We start from the raw sequence: 21887 nt of genomic DNA on the forward strand, positions 1-21887 counted from the left end.
TACACAAGTAACAAGCTGTAATACTCATTATGGAGCAACTATAAAACACAGTTACTTAAACAGGTAATAATTAATGTAATTACGTCGAAAGTTAAATTATAATAATAGGTAAGCACCTGATTAATTGACCTATTACAAAATTAATTCGTCATACTGACAGCGAATCAAAATTTAACTGCATAACATAACATGTTCATCAAAAAACAGACATTTGTCATTTTTGTATTTGTATTTCAGATCTTACTATACAAAGTGTATGGAACAATAACTAAAAAATATTCAAGTACAAAAACATAATATAGGTGTTAATTAAGTATCGAAATATACATTTCACATTTTTCTTTGCCCAGCTGTAATAATATTTGTTTACAAAAGTGAATTATAAAAAACAACCTTCTATTGACATAGCTTATTTCGCAATATAAAATATCGACCGTCGACGTCTCTTGGCAAGTCACATAGGCTCTATGCAAAATGTAACAAGTTATATACAGTTTGGTTCTTAAAAATAATTATTGTTATCAAGCTTAATTCAAACTCGATAGCATACTATATCTGTGTAAACGATAATAACTAATTTGCATTTACATATTCATACTTGAAAAAACAGTTCATGTAAAATTTTGTACAAATCAGTTCAGTACTTTAGTAGGTAGTCTATGCGGATAAACAACATAACATGTAGGTAGTTATTCATTACATAGACCATAGTTAGTCACTGTGTTGTGATGATCGCCACAATTTTTTGACATTTTACAATCGCAAAAAGTAAGATTATAATCGAATGGTTTTTTCAATCTTCTTGCTACACTATTATATATGTTTTATATTTATAACATGCCTTATTTAATCCGTGCGAAGCCACATTGGTTCACCAGTTTGTTAGATATAGAAAATGAATGAAATACTCTTCATTGTACATACACAGTAATAAATGTTACATAATTAAGATTTAAGCTTATAATAGAGATGTACACAGAGCGGCTTTATCGCTCGTTATATAGATAGATGTTAAATCACAAATTCCCTCCTCTAGTCGGAAGAGGAGCAACGCGCTGGTTCCCTCCCGCGGCTTCCCTCCATCAATGGTACTCCAGTACCCGTAGGGCCGGTCAAATCCGCCCGGTACCGTGCCCCCGGGTTCAGGACGGCCACACGAGCGGCGTCCGCGCCAGGCCTCCATGTGCCGAGGAGACGACGACCGCCGCCCACGCCGCAGCTACCACCGCCCTCCGCGCCCGCGTCGGCGCCTAGCTTACAAGGTATGTGAAAAACTTTGAAAAATAAAAAAAAATATTTGCGTATAGTGAAAAAAATGAAAGAAAATAAAAATACTGGTGTTCAGGAGTCTGTCTTAACGTGCCTTAGCTTGCAGGGTATGTGATTGAAGAATGGAAATAATTGATTTGAACACGCGTCTTTTCTTTTAACATAGCGATCCAAAATTGTTAGGCGGGACTATCTCTTCTGTTTTTAGCATCTTTAGACTTACAAAAATTCGTAAAATGCATTAACTTACTCCTAATTATAATTTAATTTATGTAAATCTGTCTTTTCCTAGGTTTAAAACGTTATGCCCTTTTTCAGAAGTACTAATCACGGATAAGATCAATTTATTTAATAACTATGCGTTGCCAATATAAATCGGAATAACACTTTATGCAATTATGTAACGTTCACATCCTTAAAAAATGATTTATTAAACGAAATAGTCGAAAGATAAAATATGTGAAAATATACATAAATATAAGAAAAGTCGCATACATTAGTGATGTCGTATTGCATTTGATACCCATATAAATATACTTGTAAACATACACATGTCAAAACGTAACGTGATTGATGTTAATCACAAAATCACACGTTTTTATTGTGACAGAGTGAGGATATATTTACCTACTCGTTTAGATTAATGTTTGAGTAGTACTTTGTTATTACTTCAGAACCTTACGAAGTAATAAAATATTCTTAAAATTAATGAGTTGATTTTCAGTTTTCAATTTTAAATTATTCAAATATGTAGGTACTTACTAGTTATGCACACACACACAAAATCATGTAGCTCGTATGTTATTCTGATATAACCTACAGTACTGTAAAGTTTCATCCAAATCCATCCAGGAGTTTTTAATTGAAAGACTAACAAACATTCATTCATCCTTACAAACTATCCAATTTATAATATTAGTATTAGTAGGAATAAGCACAATTTGTAAATATGAGCGAAATGTTTCGATAATAAGAAGCCACAGATAAAAAAACGGATACTTCCTCATAACGGTGCCTTTAAATAGTTTTACTAAAATTTTACTAAGGTCTCGGAAGTAATTAAGGCAGGAAGGAAATTCGAATGACTCGATTACCTTCACCATCCTACTTTTTAACGAAGAAAAAATGCACATAATTAATTAAGTGATAGCATTTTGCACTGAATATTTTTTCAATGGATGCGTTTCTAATTCAATCTGCATAAATTACTCTGATATTTTTTGCAAGTTTCTAAAACACGATTTTTAATCTATGAAAAAAAAACTTAAAAATATATTATGTTTGATTGTAGAGAGTAGGTATTATATTTTTAATTTATAAATGTTAAACCATGATCGTATCTTCAAATTTCCCAAGTAATGGGTCGTTGAACTTAGAAACCTAAATTCTCTAAAATGTCTAAACTATATTCGGTAGTCACGGTCCGCGTCTTGAGCAAAATTTGGTTTCACTAGATTTATAACATTTTTTATTTCATACACGAATGTTATTTATATAAATAGGTAGATTTTCAAAACAGAATAAATCGGTAAAACAGGAATGATTATTCCTATAGTGAATAGTCAGCTTTAGTTTCTACGCTACTTGTTTTATTAAACACTAGCGGTCCGCCCCGGCTTCGCCCGTGGTACATATTTCGCAATAAAAGGTAGCTTATGTTCTTTCTCAGGGTTTAAAGATTGTCTGTGCCAAATTTAATCTAAATCGGTCCAGTAGTTTATGTGTGAAAACCATACATACATACTTTGACTCACCATACATCTCAATAGTTCATACGTTTATTAAAATGGTTTCGCAAGTTATTAAAACGTCCATACTTGACTTGCCATTAATTTATTCAATAAGTCATCTGTTTCCAATTCGTCACGCGTTTTGATCAACCTGACCAGGTTAAAGTAGACCTAACTGTTCAGTAAATATCTTCTTTGTTCGTGCTTACATTCCTCGCTTGGTAGCCTTAATGTTCGTGCTAACACACTTTTTTAGTTGACAATTTTACATGACGTTCCTTCAAGAAGTTACGGTTAAAACTCGAAATAAAGAGGTCGTACTGGTAAAAAATAAGAAAAATATGACATATAGATAAGTGATAAGAAATTAAATATGTATAACAATAATATTTTAGTGCTAAAACTAGTCTATTTCATAGCGTTTTCGGGGTACAAAAAATGTTGAGAATCTTAGCTCAAAGCGAAATTTTTTAAACAACGCAACCACCTGCAACCAACATGATAATATTATTATGTCGTAAAATAAAAGACGAAACTTAACATTTAATTTGTATCTCTGGTAGGTACTTGGCACCGAATTATACTTCTTTTCGGGTCACTACGTAACACCTTTCAAAAGCAATAACCGGTCATTTGATAATGTTCCGGTTGTAGATGTAAGAGTACTTGTATTCACTGGTAATGTTTCCTATCATTTAGATCGCTCTTGTTAACGAGTCGATCGTTTCTCAATTAGGACTTGTGTCCGGTTTATAATTGCGTTGTACCTTTTTATTCGGATACTCTGTGCTATATTGACAGCCTTGTTTTTGTTACACCTTAATTGTTTATCGTTTATATGCAGTTTTTTATGAACATAAAATAGTACAAATTTAATTATAGAATGACTGGCTCGTATTAATTAATATTTGACAACAAAAACTTAGAAAACAAAGGAGACGATTTTTTTTGTTTGGAGAATAATCACCTCAATTTCTCAGCGTATATTAATGAAATGTGTGTTAATTTGTTCCCTGAAGTCCCCAGATTACAGTGGTGACATTACTTTTAGGGCGTTTGTCCACTACAAGGAATTTTACGGTCCGGCATTCCGATTTTTTACGGTCCGGTATGGCACGCAATTAATCTAAATACTAGCTTGTGCACTATACGTAATTTTACTGTCCGACATTTTACTTTTCCCTATTCCGGATGGTTTTTTGAGTTTACGAGTCGCTGTAGATATAATTGTTTTCGAGTGCCCACTTGCTTGGATTTTACTCTTTTTATTGCATATGCCAATTGAAAGCAAGCTCTTGTTTTACTTTCTTTTAGCTGGCAATGAGATTTGAGAAGTCGGTATTGTTATTTTATATACATTGACCAAGCATTGACCTATAATTATTATCTAAGTAAGTGTTGGTAAGTTAAAGTTCAAGTGGGAATAGCTTTAGCTCCTCGTCACCGATTAAAATAAATAAGTTAAACACGCATTTTAAATCTCTTACGGAACTTTACTTTTTATAGAATAATATATCTTACGAAGTAATATAATATTTCATCTTCTATATTTTCTTACTCGTTTCTTGTAAAATGCAAAAAAATATGATAGCATTCTACCGCCAAACTTCCTTGAACTGTACCGCACTGATCCGAGTAAAGACGGACAGGTGCACAGGCCAATTCATCGGATTTTTCATGCCAAACCGGACCGTAAAAAATCGGAATGCCGGACAGTAAAATTCCTTGTAGTGCACAAGCGCCCTTACATGTTTTAACCGGAATCTTTAGAAATACGTGTGCAAACTTTTTTTTTTGTCTTGTGTGACCCATCCGAATCATTGGGTACAATATATTTTAATAAATTAATAAATAAATATTAGAAAACATCATATTACATTGTCACGATTTAAAGCTCGGAAATCAGACACAACGAAGGTACCACAAACACAGAGACCTGATTTGGTTATAAATAGATATAAGTGGGTGTACCTCAAGTTTCTGGACCTTGATGCGATTTTAGCGATTGGGAAAACTGATTCAATAAGAAATTATTAGTTAAGTAGGTATTTAGGTAGATGATATTTTATGACTAGGAGTAGGTACATAATATTAGGATAGGTATCCATTTGCACAGCTATTTTATTATTCATGTTCAATTGTAATAAGTATTAAACGCTCTTATGTTGTAGCAATATCATTTTTAAATAGGTAAAAAAACATTGTTTACATTCATTGCAATCATTGACGCAGGGGGCTACGACAGGAGGAATCTGACATATTCCGTCAAAGCAGCCAATAGATATAACATTTCGTTACACGGATTTTTTTAGCTGAGTAGAAACAAATTGTTTTATTTGATAAATGACAGGATTTAAAATCGCTATCAATCATATTCTTACATATAAATAACAATAAAAACAGTTTCTAAAGTGGTTTATTGAAGGCAATTTTTTTCGCTTTTTGGTTTTATTTTCATTCTATCGATAAAAACGTTTCGTTCCAGTTTTTTTAATGTTGGCCATTGTTCTTGGTTTGTAGACAGCACACTACAGCAGGGATGATATCAAAATAAGGCTTTTTAATTCGATTTCATGATTCCGGTTTCGTTTGTAAAACAACGAAGTTACAAAATTCATAATATAATTTTATATTTTTACACGTTTTTTTTGATGACTATACGTTACCGAGTCTTGGTGGGCCCACAAAAAATAGTCTCCTCTTCTTATAACTTTATTGATTCGATGTTATTTTAGAAATATCGACATATGGAAGCAATTTACGAAAGAAGTAAATTTCTTCAATTGTTTTTCGTTTTTCTTGTTTAATTATTGTGTGAACTACGAAAATAACGTAGGTATGCCTATAATAAACACGTGAAAATGTTATCAACCAAATAATCTATTAATCACTTCTCATCTGATAAGTAGATACTCAATATATTTAGATTCTTATGCATATGATACTGATATTAAGTAAAAATAGTTCGCGTGTCGATATCAAAACATTTATTTGGCTTCAAATCGGATAATAGGATTACGTGTCAATTCAAACACCAGAAATAATTTCTGGTACATAAATTTGGTATGTAAATGTATATATAACTCATAATCAGAACAAGTGTGTTATGCAAAGAAGTTGTATATTTTACAGTCATCATGATTAAATGTATATGAATACAATTCTTCGTTGTCCTATAGCATGATATACACCCACTATTGTTACGTATATAGTACGTACTACGTATTTGCACAACATTAATTTAAACATGTATTGAATAATTAAATATGAAGTAATAAAAATATTTACATGCACGCTCGTGAAGCGTGACTTATTTGGAGTTTAGAAAACTGATACAGTGACAAAATTTGATATTCAACTGTATTTTAATAAACTCTCTACTGAAGTACAGTTTTATCGCTATTTTTATAAAGTATTGGCAACATCGTGTTTAAATTTAAATGCATAATTCAACTTTTCTTGCTCAACTTTACGCTTACTCGGTTTCATAAAGCGTTACTTCCTCCAATGGTGTTTAATTTAGCCTTACAAAACTATCTGCCAGTTCTTCTACGGCTAAACAACGAATTTTCAAACAATGAATAGCGGTCATGGATTTATATTTTATACCGATCTATAAAAGGAAGCAAATAAATTAACAAAATGTAATACAAAACTAATGTTATCATACTTATGTACGTTAGAAGAAAAAGTATTACCTACCAAAGAAAATAATTTGTAAAAAATCATGAAAGCTAATAATCGATTAGACACAAAAGATCTTGCATGCATGACTACGGCTTACTAATACGTTAGTAAAACCACAATAAATTATATGCAAGATATTAAAATTGAATTATTGTCGCATACTTGACATTACAACCGATGAATGAGTCCGCCTTTGTTCGTGCAACATTTTCTATTCATAACACAATCAATTGTTTTATCGTGATGTCTTTATACATGTGCTATTAAGTGCTTTCACTCAATTTCTTCATTTTTCATTATGAGAACCGATCGAGCGGTGCTAATCTTAACGCCTTAATAAATGCTTGCGTAACTGTGAGAAACTGTGGCTAGTAACACTTGATATCTAGGCACGGAATCAGGGTAAATAGAGCTAAGACCGAATATTAGCGTCATTCGATCGAACCACTGTGCACTGGCATGTCACGGGGCTTGCAAAATTGTTGAAATGTCACAGAACGCGTAACCAACGAAGCGTAGAAAGGTCGACTGAATAATGTATTCACTATTGGGCTGTTATTATACTCACTATGTGTTTTAAAGAGAACTGACGAAACTTACAATTACAACTTTATACGTGTGGTCATTGAGTTAATAAGTACTACGTAGTACATAGTACCTCAATGCGTGTGGTACATAAAGCTATTATAGCTTGATGGTAGCTATACTTCGTTCAATGAATTCAACCTACAAATACAAATATTCAACCATATAATTTTGTTCTTCGTAACACTTGTGGCAACATTGTTCATTTTCAATACCTACAATTCATCACAGTTCACCAAATTTTGATAAAACTTATAACCAAAATCTTTGAATGTAACCGGATTCATTATGTTCTATTTTATAACCTAATAACCTTTAAAATCAACTTCAGTCCTTACCAAATTGCTCCACATGGTCGTAACTCGTAAAACCGTCGTGACCACTCGAATCGCAAGATGAAGTAACCGTGTACGATTGTATTGTACCATGATTGTACCTATATTTTACTAAGAGATTCGTAAATTGATAGGTACACATAATTACAATAGTGTCTGCTGTGAGAATGCATTGTTCTACGTGAATATGATTGCAAAATATCGACTACTTTACTTGCTTTACTTTAAGGTTCGTTTCCTCAGAATAAAATAATGCTACTTGTTATTTCTGTGAACATTTTTGTACATTTACCAATCGACAGATTTAGCCATTTTGTTTTGGGATTGTTTGAGCTTAGACAATACAAATCGGACTGTACTTATTGCAGATCTAGTCGAGGTCAACCGGTAGAGCCTGTTTCTGCCTAAATGACGTAACAGTACGGATGAGTTCATACTAGAGTGTCTTTGTGCAGTATGATCCTGGTTCTATTTACCTTGTTGAACAAAATACATATCAAAAGTTTATACATTATTTTACATTTAAACTAGCGGTCCGCCCCGGCTTCGCCCGTGGTACATATGAAAAATAGATGTTGGCCGATTCTCAGACTTACCCGATATGCACAGAAAATTTCATGAGAATCGGTCCACCCGTTTCGGAGGAGTATGCAGACTAACATTGTGACACGAGAATTTTATATATAAGATAAAATTTCATGTTTCATGACATTCCTTTCAATAAATCTGCATGCACCTGGAAATAATGTAACAAATAAATAATTAGGATGCGAACTTACAAATAAAAATAAAGCAGAAATTGGTATAAAATGTCTTGTAAATTATTTATTCATCATCATCATTCTTTACACAACGATAGTTCACTCGTGGGAAAATACGCCGACAATAATTATCGCCATCCACAGCATGAAACCTCAATGTTTAGAAGCTTTTCTCAATGCTAGTAGTACTTTTTGGTTGTTGGTTGTACGCAATCCGGTAGGAATGTAAATATTTTCCATGCAACACGCTTGCTTTGGCAAGTCGTTCACCTTATCTTGTAGTAAATTGTCCAGATAAAGGAGCTTACTTGTGCAACTGTGTTATTTTACCGTTAGTGTACTATACACACTACTGTATTACTTAATATATGGGGTAACATTATATAAAACATACAGGTACTAATTATATTAAAGGTGATTCTAATCCACTACGTATATATAGATGACCTCAAATAGCCGCGAAGATTAGGTCAGGTTGTCCTTAGCGTTTAAGCCAGATAATAATCTATTAAGCGTATATGTTGGATTATCTTAGATTTGAATAACCTTATCCATTACTAGAAAAACGTTTCATTATCTATCTATAATGTTTATTTCATTATATTATAAAGCGGCACGCACCGCACTTGTTAAGAAACAGATTGTACAACATTGTTGCATTACGTAAATTACAGCAATTAAAAACGACCGATGCTGTTCAACTTTCTATCGTCATCATGGGAAACAGTGGCGCAGACGCAAACACGTCTAGGTGACTTTCTCGCGTCACATCCAGTGCTAACGTACTTGTTGCCATTAAACGTAATATTTCATTGTTTATGCACAATGCACATACCTGTTGCATGACTTTCTAAATGTCGTACTGCTTGGTCCCTTTGAAGCTTGTCATATGCTTTACAGTTACTCATTCATGTTATATTAATAAAGTATCCACTCGGATAAAGATAAAAGTCGTTTATTCGTTACCGTATCGGCTACTATTTAAAATTAATATGAAGTTCAAAGTCCTTTTGTGGGGTAGGATTTCATTGATCGATTTTTACGGTCTAGTAACTAGTTGATAAGCTGCGGTACACCGATAGAGACTTAAACAAGTTAACCACTGTACCGAGGAGTGGTGTACTAGTTTAATAAAAATTATAAAGATAAAGTCTGGCAGTTGTTCTAGAATTATGGAAAAGTTAATGTGCATAGTAAGAATAATAATTATAATGAATCAGCTTTTTCGATAGATGTCAAATGAAGCTAATATGGATTCTAAAACAAAATGAAATAGATATTTAAACGAATAATACCTGCATACTATAATTCCAATAGAAAGGAGTGCCTCTTCTTAGCAACCAGTGACTATTTTTATTTTAGATTCGAACAGGATTTGACCAAAAATCCTAACCTTGTCCGAAATGTATGTTGTTTATGGAACTGGTTTCGTCTGAACCTCTAAATCTCACGCGAAAAATAACTCGTTATACCGTCAAATAACAGACATAAATATAAATGTGTCTTTTTATTTTATGTTCCTGTAAATGTTAATTTTATATCACATAAAAGTTTCGTTACAAAAACACGAATTTAACTTATTTTTTATGGTATTTTACATTTACTTATTCTGCCACCGTGACCACGAGAGAGGTAATATTCGAAAGTTATATTCTAGGTTTTTAATAGGAAAAAATAGGTACTATATTTGTAAATTGTAGCTAACCATAATTGTACTTAAGTAAGCCAATATTACCTGTACTATTACCTAATTAACATTTATATATTTCACTAGCTTCCGCCCGCGACTCCGTCCGCGCGGATGTCGGTCTTCGCGTGGATGGTTTATTTCTCCATTTTGAGTAACTCTGACAATGACATCTTATAAATATCTATTGGACCCAAATACGGCTAGGCCTATAATAATACGCAACGTGTTCGCGGTTCTACAGAACAACGTCTATGGATAAAACTGAAAAATTAAGATTAATTTTTTTTCTACGTATTTTTCCAGGATAAAAAGTATCCTATTTTACGCCCAGGATAATAAGGTATAATTATACCAAGTTTCATCGAAATCGAACGAGTTTTCACGTGATGTCTTCACATACAGACAGACAGACAGACAGACAAAAATTTTTTTAATCACAAATTTGGGTTTGGTATCGATCCAGTAACACCCCCTGCTATTTATTTTTTCAATATTTTCAATGTACAGAAATGACCCTTCTACAGATTTATTATATGTATAGATTATAGGATTTACACTCGATTAATGCGTGATAACTGGTCTTAATGAACTAAATAAATTTGCTAGCATTAATAGGAATTGCACATAAAATAAAAAAAGAGCACAAGAGCGTTTTATTGTTATTGAAAAGATAAATTGTATGAAAGATCGTTAAAGCTATTACTTCCAGAAAGAAAGGGAGGGAGGAAGGGAAAAGGAAAGATTGTTGCTTCATAGACTTATGAAGCCCGCGTGGTGCGTTCATTAGCCTTGCGATTACCGTGCGTTGACTTGCCATCGGACATTGAGTTGTTCTTAATTATTACTTCCTTCTTTATATGAATGCGGTTTTTTATCATCTCCAGTCGGTACTTAATAATTCCGGGTACGGTCTATAGATAGCTGATAATAGGCGATCAACGATGCTAAACTTTCAAGTAAAATTTGAAGAGTATGGTGGTATTTCTAAGGGCTGCTGATTTATATATGCTTTACAATTATCATGTCCGAGGTATAAATCAACTTTGCTCTTTATATTTTATTTCAATTAAAAGAGATGATGAATAATAATTTGTTTTTGCCTGGATCACAAAATTAAGTAACAATAATTATCATAAATATTACTATTCCGCTTTTAGAAGAATGGAAAAACCAATCGATGATATTGTTATTTTGTATTTTAATGAACATTGCCCACGTGGAAGTAAAAATTTAAATATTGTGATTCCTTCCACTATTTATTAGCATTTTCATCATTCATGCGTTGTTGCTTGTGAATAAACATGTACTAGTTAATATTGTAGCTGATTTAATTACCTACAATAAGCGTGTTAATTTTACTCTAGTTTGTTCGGAAGGATATAGAACTTATTACTTTAGCGTATTTATGAGATAACAACTATTGTTCAGAGTCACGAACATGTACAACTTTGGTTTAATAAAAACTTTGATAGTATTCTAATAGTATTTCAAAATTTGTCAGCTATTAATTTATCAATCATATATAATAATTGTTCAGAATAGGTACGTATTTTTTATAAAGTGCGAAAACAGGAATTTAATTATGATTTAAATTACAAAGAATTTGTAAACACACCTATGTTTCAAGACAGGTTTGTTGTTTAAAAATACCTATCTAAAAAAACATAAAGATTCTCGGCTAACTAGATGTCGTATTAAATATATTATATTAATATAATCTATACATCTATACATCTATACAAATATTATAAAGAGGAAAGGTTTGATTTTTTGTTTGTTTGTTTATTTGTATGAATTGAATAGGCTCCGAAACTACTTGGCAGATTTGAAAAATTCTTTCACTGTTGGAAAGCTACATCATTTCTGAGTGACATAGGCTAGGTTTTATCCCGGAAATCCCACGGGAACGGGAACCATGCGGGTTTTTCTTGAAAACGCGGGCGAAGCCGCAGGCGGAAAGCTAGTATAATATAAATACTAAAATAAGCAATTTCCTTTTTATGCTTTTAAGGTCATCACTAAACAATTAACATAGACTGTAACTAATTATTCCACGTCCAATTTTCAGCTATTTAATGTAAGTAAAATGTGTAGAACTTTCTCCTACAGAAAATAAAAAATAAATGTAAGATTCACAGACACAAAAGATTTCGCAAAACGCGTTGAAACATCGTAAAGAAAACGATTAAAATGCCATTATGTTGACAAGAGGCTAATTGACTCATATGTGAAACATTCTGCTCATATATTTTATGGGTAGAAACGACACATTTAACAACTGCATATTCATATTAATAGATAAATAATTTATATTACCAATAGCAAGTAAAGACATTCGAGTAAAGAATGATATAAAATACACTAAAGTGTGTGTATTGCAATTTCTGGGCCATGGCCTCAACGATTGATTGAATATCACATTAGCGATAGTTGAAACTGTGAGACTTGCAAAACAATGACTCGTTAGTTAATACGTAATCTATTGATAAACAATGATCTGCTTTTGAAGTCCCAGTATAGGCATAAGGAGTGGTAAGTACTGAACTAAATGTAACAATAGTGCATTACCGTAACTACCGCAGTACTTAAAATAAGCAAGCTTCAAAAGTTTGGCGTATATACTATCAAAATAATTATTAAGATAACACTTAATTGTATGTTATTATCACCATAATAAACAAATAACAAATTACAAAAGCTATTAAAAGCGCAGCTATCTTGAAGAAAGATGACTTAATTCATAAATTGGTGTTAATTTGAAGAATGAAAATGATTTTGAACCAATTAATAAAACAAACAAGGAATCTCATGAATGCGGTTAAGTAAATGACCTTACTCATTGATACACGTAATGATTGCGTGTAATAAAAATAGTTCAGTATTGAAATATTTGTATTCTTTATTCGATTTTGATTAAGGAAGACTTAAGTATGCATTTATTTTTTTCTTTGTTTTTCAATGAATGAAACGAGTTAGCAAAAATGTGGTCCGTTTCTGAGTTATAAATAAATATATATAATTTAAAAATAGCTTGCTAGATAAATGTCTAACCGAAATATTAGCACTCTCAAGTTTAGCTAAAATATGTACATATTTGCATATGCTAAAGAGCGTTTCATGACGATGTATTTCATGTTGCAAGCTCATTCTTACAAAAGTATCAAGTAGTATAAAAAAAATTCGATAAACTTTGTGCAATCGAAGATATATTTCATGAAGTTTTAAATATAATTATGCCTAAATAACATATTTATTGAAAAATTATATCTATAAAAATCTATTATTTTTATTATATTTTTCGTATTTCTATTTTACGAACAATTAAATGAAAGAAAACGTTTGTAATTGTTAGATTAAAGTTAAAAATAAAAATTTCTTATACTTTTTATTATTTTTAAAAACTTCATTACTTACTTTCACGTTTTCATTCGCATTTATCACAATTTTAGCGCCTCTTGAAATGTTCTCCTATTTATTAGGTCAATTTTATATAAACTTACTCACATTACATAACTTTATGAAATATGGCGACATAATGTTAATTGGAGAACAGGTTAAAACTTTTAACTGTGTTACATATTATGTGGGTATCAAGGTCGAGGTTTCTGTGCCGTTATATATTTTCCTATTACACTTAAATACTTACTTCTATGGCGCTGAAACCCCGAAGTGGGTCTTTGCCTGTGAGACGAGAACTATTACACCTTCCCCGGTCCTGAGCGGTCTCTTGCCAATTATTATATATTGCACGCGCAATATATAAAAGAGTATAGGTAGTAATTGAAGCTATTTCTTCTAAAGTATCTACATTCCATACAAATTTCACAATCGTGTGGGATTCGTGAGGTAATTTGACCGTGGCATAGATAGATTTAGACACAACTAAAGACCGATAAAAAAGGTAAAGCGAAGTATCAACACCCCCAATGGTCACTTTACCTGTTTTTGGAAGTAGAAGTGAATAACGCAATAAGGTAATGTGGCCTACTTAAAACAATAGCATGCAAATCAGTACGGTACAGCCTAGAGTTGTTTCCAAAAGACTGAGACGTTATTATCTTTTCTCCGATTTTGTTCAATGTGAATAAGTTGTATTACCATTTTATATTATCCTGTCTAATACAAAAACTTAAATTTTACTTTAACCTGAAAATTATGAAAATTTGAATGTAGATACCTACCTACTACATACTTCCAATTAAAAGAGGGACTTTTTGCATTTAAATTAACTTTATAATAATAACAATAATCTCCGGTAATTGTTTTTTTTTTTTATACATAAACACGCAATCATATTTTATTATGATTAAATTGCAATATCTACATATATATACATAAAACGAGGTAGGGTATGTACACAGTTTTAATTTTTTTCTAGTAGCCTTTGAAAAAAGTAATAAATATCTTTTTATATTCAATAAAAGTCTAAATTAAAAATGAATATCAGTTCTTCTGCAGTTCATTTATTTTCTATTTACCAAAATATTTTTTTTCATGGTTCCTTCACATTTAGATTTTTACTCAATTTTTTAATGCACAAAGTAATTTAACATGCATGTTCTAACTGGATTGATCCCATGACCCATTAAATTATACTTACATCATTTTTAACTACGGTGTACGTTTTGGTAGCGAGACCAATTAGGTAAAGAAATATTTAATATACTTTGGCATTAATATGAAGATATAATGATTTAATTATTTGCAATAAATAAAATCCAGATAGTAATTATTGTTTTGATTGACTACCATTGTCTATGTAAATAATCGTAATTTAATTACAACTCATTAGTTGTACGCTCGATCGTGTTATAATGGTAGGGATTAATAAGAACTGGTTTTGACTTTTGATCATTATAGATTACAACGTATAATATTCTTAAGGACGTTCAAATCGTATTAACATAATGTTCTAGACGGTCGTTCTTTTAGATTGCGTAACTTTTATATCTAGAACATTTAATCGTCAATATATGTCGTTTAAAATTCATTATTATACCTGCCCGAAGCCTTCATTATTTAATGTATAAACTGGTTGAAAATTCTTTAGTCCGATACCAGCCATCGAGGCTGATGTAAGATAAATTTGTTTGTTTTTAGTTTAACGTGAAACTTTATTTATACGTGATGGGTGGTAGACGTGAACATGAAAGTGATCGTGATAATAGTGTTAAAAACAATAAAAATGACGCGGATGTGAGCTGTTGGAATTGTTTTAGCTCTGAAGATTCGGACCGTGATATTCCCGAACCGGTACCCTTGCCAAAAATAAGAGAAGAACAGAGGGAAAAATTAAAGCTTTATTCTTTCTTAGCCGCAGAAATTTCAAAACCTAAAGCGGTTTCGTTAAAACAGAAAATAAGTGAAACCTACGTGGTAAGTAAAAAAATTGATGAAAAAATTGGAAAGAAAACTGACCCTAAAAAATATAAACAAGAAGTTGAAAATAATTTTGGCAATACCTCTACCAGTGAAACTTTAGTTTCAAAGAATTCATTGTTCACCGAACAAAGACCTAATGACAAGCCTGTAAGAAGAAAGATAAAGGCAATTTTGGATGATGAAATACCCCAAACATCCCTACAAAGCAAAGAAATATCTTATACAAAACCAACCTTACAAAAACAATATGCTACTGAGGAGCAGTCGGCTGCAAATAAAGTTGGCGTTGCAATTGCGAAAAGTAAAATAAACCAATCTCGTATTGATAGACTATCACAAACACCTCCCGTGCGAAGAGCCAACGATAAGTCCAACGTAAGAGAGGAGGTAACAAGAATTTCAAAACAATTGTCATTTAGCACTCCAAGAGCTCTGGCAGCTTCAACATCAAAGTCTATTGATAATATCAAAGCTATCAAGGAGGCACGTCACATGTCATTGGACGGAGATAATTTTTTGAAGTCAAGATTATCTCTAAGAAAATTAAACCGAGATGACCCTAACGCACCGGTTTCACTTAAACAAATACTTACTACTGATGCAAGTCAAAACAAAAATACCGCAATTACCAACCCGAATAATGATAATGGTGGTCTTTATAAATCTCAGATGGAGACATCAACTCCTAAGGAAAGGAAATTATCTTTTTCTCTAGAACAAGATGTTGATATAAAGTTCGCAAAAAGTGACAATAATTCGAACGCTGATACCGAAGATTTCAAAGAAAAGGCGGATAACGTTAGTTCAAATGGATCAGAATCTGGATACGCAGGGTCTGTGGCTACTGTTCAAGATACGAATGAAAATGATATTTCTGAAAAAATTTCTTCGCTTACCGAAGAAATGAAAAAGTTGAGTGTCAGCGAGTCATTTAAGACGTCCCTTCCAGCACTTAATAAAGTTGAAAAGAAAATTCTAAAAATGCCTTCAACTTCTCTGTCGTCAGATATGAATACTGCTCATAAAAAGTCTTCACCCAAGTCAATCACATGGAGCACTATGACTTTGCCAAATCGATCTTTCAGTGTAGAAGGTATGATTATCTATAACCTATTACAAATGTTAGTTTAAATCTATACTTCTATAATAATAATATTACATAACTGAAGTGTTTGTTCTTTTGTTTGCTTGAACGCGGTAATCTCAGGAACCACGGGTGCGATTCGAAAAATGATTTCACTGTTAGATCGTCATTTATCTAGGAAGGGATACCATTATCATTACGCTAAAACCAATAAGGGCGGAGCAATGCGGGTAAAATCTTGGTACACAGCTAGTGATAAATAAAAAGAAAGAAAACATCGAATATAGAAAGACTATAACAATTTATGAATGCCGAAATTATGGTGGTTATGCCAATTTTACGCACTCTTACAATCGTGTTTAATTCTGCTATTATTTGTAGGTATACCATAATCACATTATGTTGGTCACTGAATGCAAAATGGTCTAAAACTGTGCTCAGTATGTAACAGGAAACAACGGTGCAGGATGTGTGATAAATCGTGGATTTTAAACAATACAATAACAATCACAATTTAGTTTATTTAAATCAGTTGCTAGTGTTTAAACGATGTCGCGTGTAACTTCGTCTCCAGAAACGCGCTATTTGTCTATACAAAACAATTCCTCGCCAGCTGTAAATGATTCTGTATCAACTTATTATGAGCCAGTGAATGTGTATAGTATAGACGCAAATGATTTAAGTGATAGTAATAAGAAATCATGCATACGTGAGTGCATCGAGTGTTGTTTTCCGTGTTGCAAAACGTCTCCGAAACAAGTCAATGATTCTCTCTTAGATAATCCTAACTCTTCCTTAGTGGGTCATGTTAAAAGAAGTTATTCCCTAAAAAAAGATGATAGCAAATTAGCCGGTAAGCCGGAACCCGAGCTAACGTATACTAGGAATGTTGACAGCGAATCTGTTTCTGTAAAATCTACAACTTTGCTGTTGCTGTCGTCTGAGCAGCATGCAAGTGCACTGAGCTTGGAACCGTACAGTAAGAAAAAACCAAAAAGACTCGATAATATCTCTGAAAACCGAGATGACTCTAGCAATTTTAGCAGATGCAGCACTCTTAGAACCGGTGAGAAGTCATTCATTAGTGAAATCCTGAACTGTCGAGATTCATTTTTAAAATCCCTTGAGTGGTGTGATAACTCTCTTATGAGACGTAAAAAGTGCCGCCACGTAAAGCGCGATGAATGGCTTGAATTACAAAGCGATGGTACCAAGAAATCTGTTTTGATTTCACGGAGCACGCATGATTTGAGTGGATTGTATCTAAAATTATATCACTTGTCTATAAACTAAAAAAACATATTAATGTCATTAACTACCCTTGGTGCATAAATCTGCTGTTATTTTATCTTCTTAATCTTTCCTATGAATAAAATTGTGATAAATAAAACCATTATTATGTTATTGTCACTATTTATGGTAAAATATGCACAATGCACACATAAAAACATTTAGGTACAATGTTATATTTGAATATGCATGAAATTCTTTAATTTATTTACTCACATCAACTTATCAAATAACATGGAATTTTATAAATAAATTTTCATACATGTTTTGTTGGTTTGTTGTTAAATATGTTTCCTTTAACTGTTTTTTTTTTTAATTTATATTAAATTGTTTCAGATGAAGTATACATGTCTGAAACGCTGTCTCCGGGCCACGCCACCTTGCCCCGACGATCAAGTTCTCCTTTACCGCACGATGCAGACAGAGATAGGTTTTCTCTCAACAGAAGTGGCCTGCAGGTACTGTATTTAATTGCAAACATGTATTTAACACACGTCCTTTGTATGAAGTAGGCTTGTGCGCACAAAAAATGAGTTTTGTGGAACACAGCACTGTATGTATAACTGTATGCGCTATTCGGTATTGTTTTAGAGGCCTTGCGTTGGCTATTGTAAGAAATTAGGGGCAATGTCTTGTTACGACATGGCCTGCGAATAACTGGGTTTGCAAAACATATTCTTAATGTAGATCCGAATGCGTTATGGCTATTTCGAAGGAACAAGTATAGATGTATTGCAAAACTTCACATTTACACTATCTATACTAATATTAAGAAGATTGATGAAGAGAAGGCTCCGAAACTACTGGTCTTTTCGTTAACCATTCGAATTCTACATAGGCTAAATTTAATACGAAAAAAAATTAGAGATTCGGGTGAAAATTTCGACAATGTAACGAAATGTTCGTGTGTGAAACCGCGCGGCACAGCTAGCGAATTCTATGTACCAATCAATCACTCTGCTTTATTATTGTGTATGTACTTTGTTTTATCGTTAATTGCGGTTCCATTTTTATGATCTGATTAAAGTATCAAATTTAATTAACAACTTTTAACTAGATTTTAACGTATTTTTAAATATAACAATAGATTTATTTATAACGTATATTTAATACAATAATAGATTAATTAAGTTACTGTTAATAATTAATCGTTGTACAGATTTAAAATTTAAGTAACAATTCGGTTTAATAAATTACTTTCAACTTCGATCTTTAGATATGCATATTTCTTCAAGGTCTATATATTTATTAAAACCGGATTTTATATAACGTTGTTTATCTGCACATGATTGAAATATTACACCCACATTACATAAAGACTAAACTTAAAGTAATAGGCGGCGCAGATCTTATAGATAAGCTTTAAGGGCGCGTATAAAGTCAAATCACCAATCAACTTTTAGTTGATACGTGTAATATTCAAGACCAAATATAAAAAATAAAATATATGTAAAACTTGATGATATTTTCGATTATATTGTCAGATCAAAAACATAAAATATTGAAATTGACTCGATAGAAAAAATTCACGAAGTTACCTCTAAATTTCACACTTTTACGTTTTTTACTGGACATGGTAATACTTATTAAGATTTTTTTTTCATAAACAATTATATTAAAACATTTGCAATATATTTGTCAGAGCATTTTGTGTAATTACTTTTAGTTTTGGTTTAATCACGATAAAACACTTTTGGCGCTTACTATATTTTTAATTACGCAAGAAATCATCTTCCATCGCACGTTCCGGGAGCTAAAAACATAATTCTATTTCATACATCAGACGCTATCGCTCCGTTGAGACGAGTAGACCACGCTAAAATTGCTGCGCCGTGTTTTATAATTACGCCGAATATTGATTTGTAAACAACAAAATGAGAAACGAGAACTAAAAAAGATTCAAATTGAAAAGATAACTAAATGTCGAAGGTAAGTTATAATAGTATTGTTATAATATTAATAAATAATAATTATAATATAAAAAGATAAGTCTTGATTTACCTATTTGAGAAAGTTTAGTTTCTGTAAAATAATTTCCGCGGGCTGAGTAGGTATTGACGCGATAGCAGCAGCAACTATAGATAGGTAAATAAAATTCATAGTGGTACCTAATTCTTACAGTCGCGGTGCAATCAATCAAGTCAAGAAAGATTTATATTATTATTATTACTATAGGCAGATCCTATGTTCGCTCCAGTAAATAATAATATCAATAATATGTAAACCGGTTGTGAATAGTACATATATATTATATGTATTTACAATCTGTATTAGATAATCATACATAACATCTATACATAGGTATAACAAATTCGTACGAAAGTCAAAACTGTACTTACATTGAATAGGTATTTTTTTATAATATACATAATATGTATATGTATATATATAATATATTCATAATCTGTATTACATAGTAATATGTAGTACATATCTATACATAAATATAGTTTTTAGAATTTTTGTACGTCTGTCTGTATGTATGTCTGGGCTCTAATTTTGGTGCAGATATAGCTTGAGACCTGAGAAAGGTCATAGGATGAGTTTTATCCCGTAAATAAAAAAAAACTGTCTGTGTTTGTCTGTTTGTTTGTACACGCTAATCTCCGGAACTACTGGACGGATTTGAATGAAAGTTATTTTGTTGTGTAGGTACTATTATATTATCCGGGAAATATAAAATAATAATTTATTTTGAAAACTGAAACACCTGATGCAGAACCGCAACAGACCACCTAAACTATAGATTCATTTGAGAAAGTTTATCCAGGCGAGTTTGGATATTATTATTTGTGTAAATTCTGTAAATTCGTTTCGGGAAAATCGGGAATGTTTTATAATATTATATATATATATATATATATATATATATATATATTACCTATAGTATTACTATAGGTAGATTCCTATGTTTGCTCCAGTAAATAACCAATACAAGTTGTGAATAGTAACTACACATTATATATATTTACAATCTGTATTAGATAATAATATTACAATCACATAGGTATAAAAAAAAATTGTACGAAAGTAAAAACTGTACATTGAATATTTTTACGAATACCTACTTGGGGCGTGATTTTCAATCGATATAGGAGCCAAATTATAGAATTTTTGTCTGTTTGTCTGTATGTATGTCTGGCTCTCTAAGCTCTAACTTTGATACAGAGATAGCTTGAGACCTGAGAAAGGACATTGGATAGGTTTGTTCCCGTAAATCCTAAAAAAACTCTATGTGTCTGTTTGTTTGTACACGCCAATCTCCGGAACTATTGGACGGCTTTGAATGAAAGTTATTTTGTTGTGTAGGTATTATCTGGGCAATATAAATATACAAATTCGAAGATCTAGAATGTATGATGAGGGACCCTGAGATCACACTCTAACATTTATAGGAGTGACGTCAACAAAAATTGTTGCGTCTGATGGAAATTTTCTGTTGATTAAAAAAAATCAAAGATCTGGAACATCTGATATAGACCCATAAGAGCCCAGCTACACATTTATAAGAATGATTTTATTTTTAGAATAATTGCTGAGTCGAAAAATGTCGTACAATCTAATAGTCCATTGAATAAAAAGTTCTAGAGTGCGTGAGTTAGTAACGTAAGATGTTTCTTCGGAAACATGTCAAGAGTCCCTAGGTAATAAACATACTAAAACCCCGGGCCACTAGGAGGAGCCCCGGAGTGGGGGGAGGGGGAAAATGGGTCCATTTTTTCATTTTTCGCTTAAATCTCAAAAACGGTACATGTTAGAGAAAAACTTTCAAGGAAAAGTTGAAAGGCCATAAAATTATCTACAAGTTGTACCTGAATCATTTTTTCCTATATCCTACCGTTTCTTAGTTATACGCAGTAAAACATGATTTTGGCTCAAACAATTTCCACATCAATCGATCAAAAAATATTTCTTTCTTCAAAAAACTCAAAAGTGCAACTTGTGACCGGTACTGATAGATTGCTCTTAATTAGGTCTATAATTGGTAAAATAAACACATTCCTCCATGGAAGCCTTTAGGAGGAATCGATTGTCAAAATATTATATTATGGTAGTTTGAGTTACTGAACTTGA

General features: G+C 32.1%; 1 protein-coding gene across 2 annotated transcripts in view; it reads left to right on the forward strand.

Annotated features, from left to right (window-relative positions):
* Positions 1-21887, forward strand: part of btsz (bitesize) — a 70447-nt gene that overhangs the window by 38552 nt on the left and 10008 nt on the right. For both annotated transcript variants that reach the window (XM_090106337.1, XM_090106338.1), the window contains exons 4-5: positions 1037-1262; positions 18150-18271. In XM_090106337.1, coding sequence (XP_089962463.1) covers positions 1037-1262; positions 18150-18271 — 348 coding nt within the window. The remainder of the gene's footprint in view (positions 1-1036; positions 1263-18149; positions 18272-21887) is intronic.

This window comes from Colias eurytheme, chromosome 10 (genome assembly GCF_061535395.1).
Source record: "Colias eurytheme isolate Ceu_HAF_F1 chromosome 10, ilColEury1 Martin Lab GWU primary, whole genome shotgun sequence".
Lineage (NCBI taxonomy): Eukaryota > Metazoa > Arthropoda > Insecta > Lepidoptera > Pieridae > Colias > Colias eurytheme.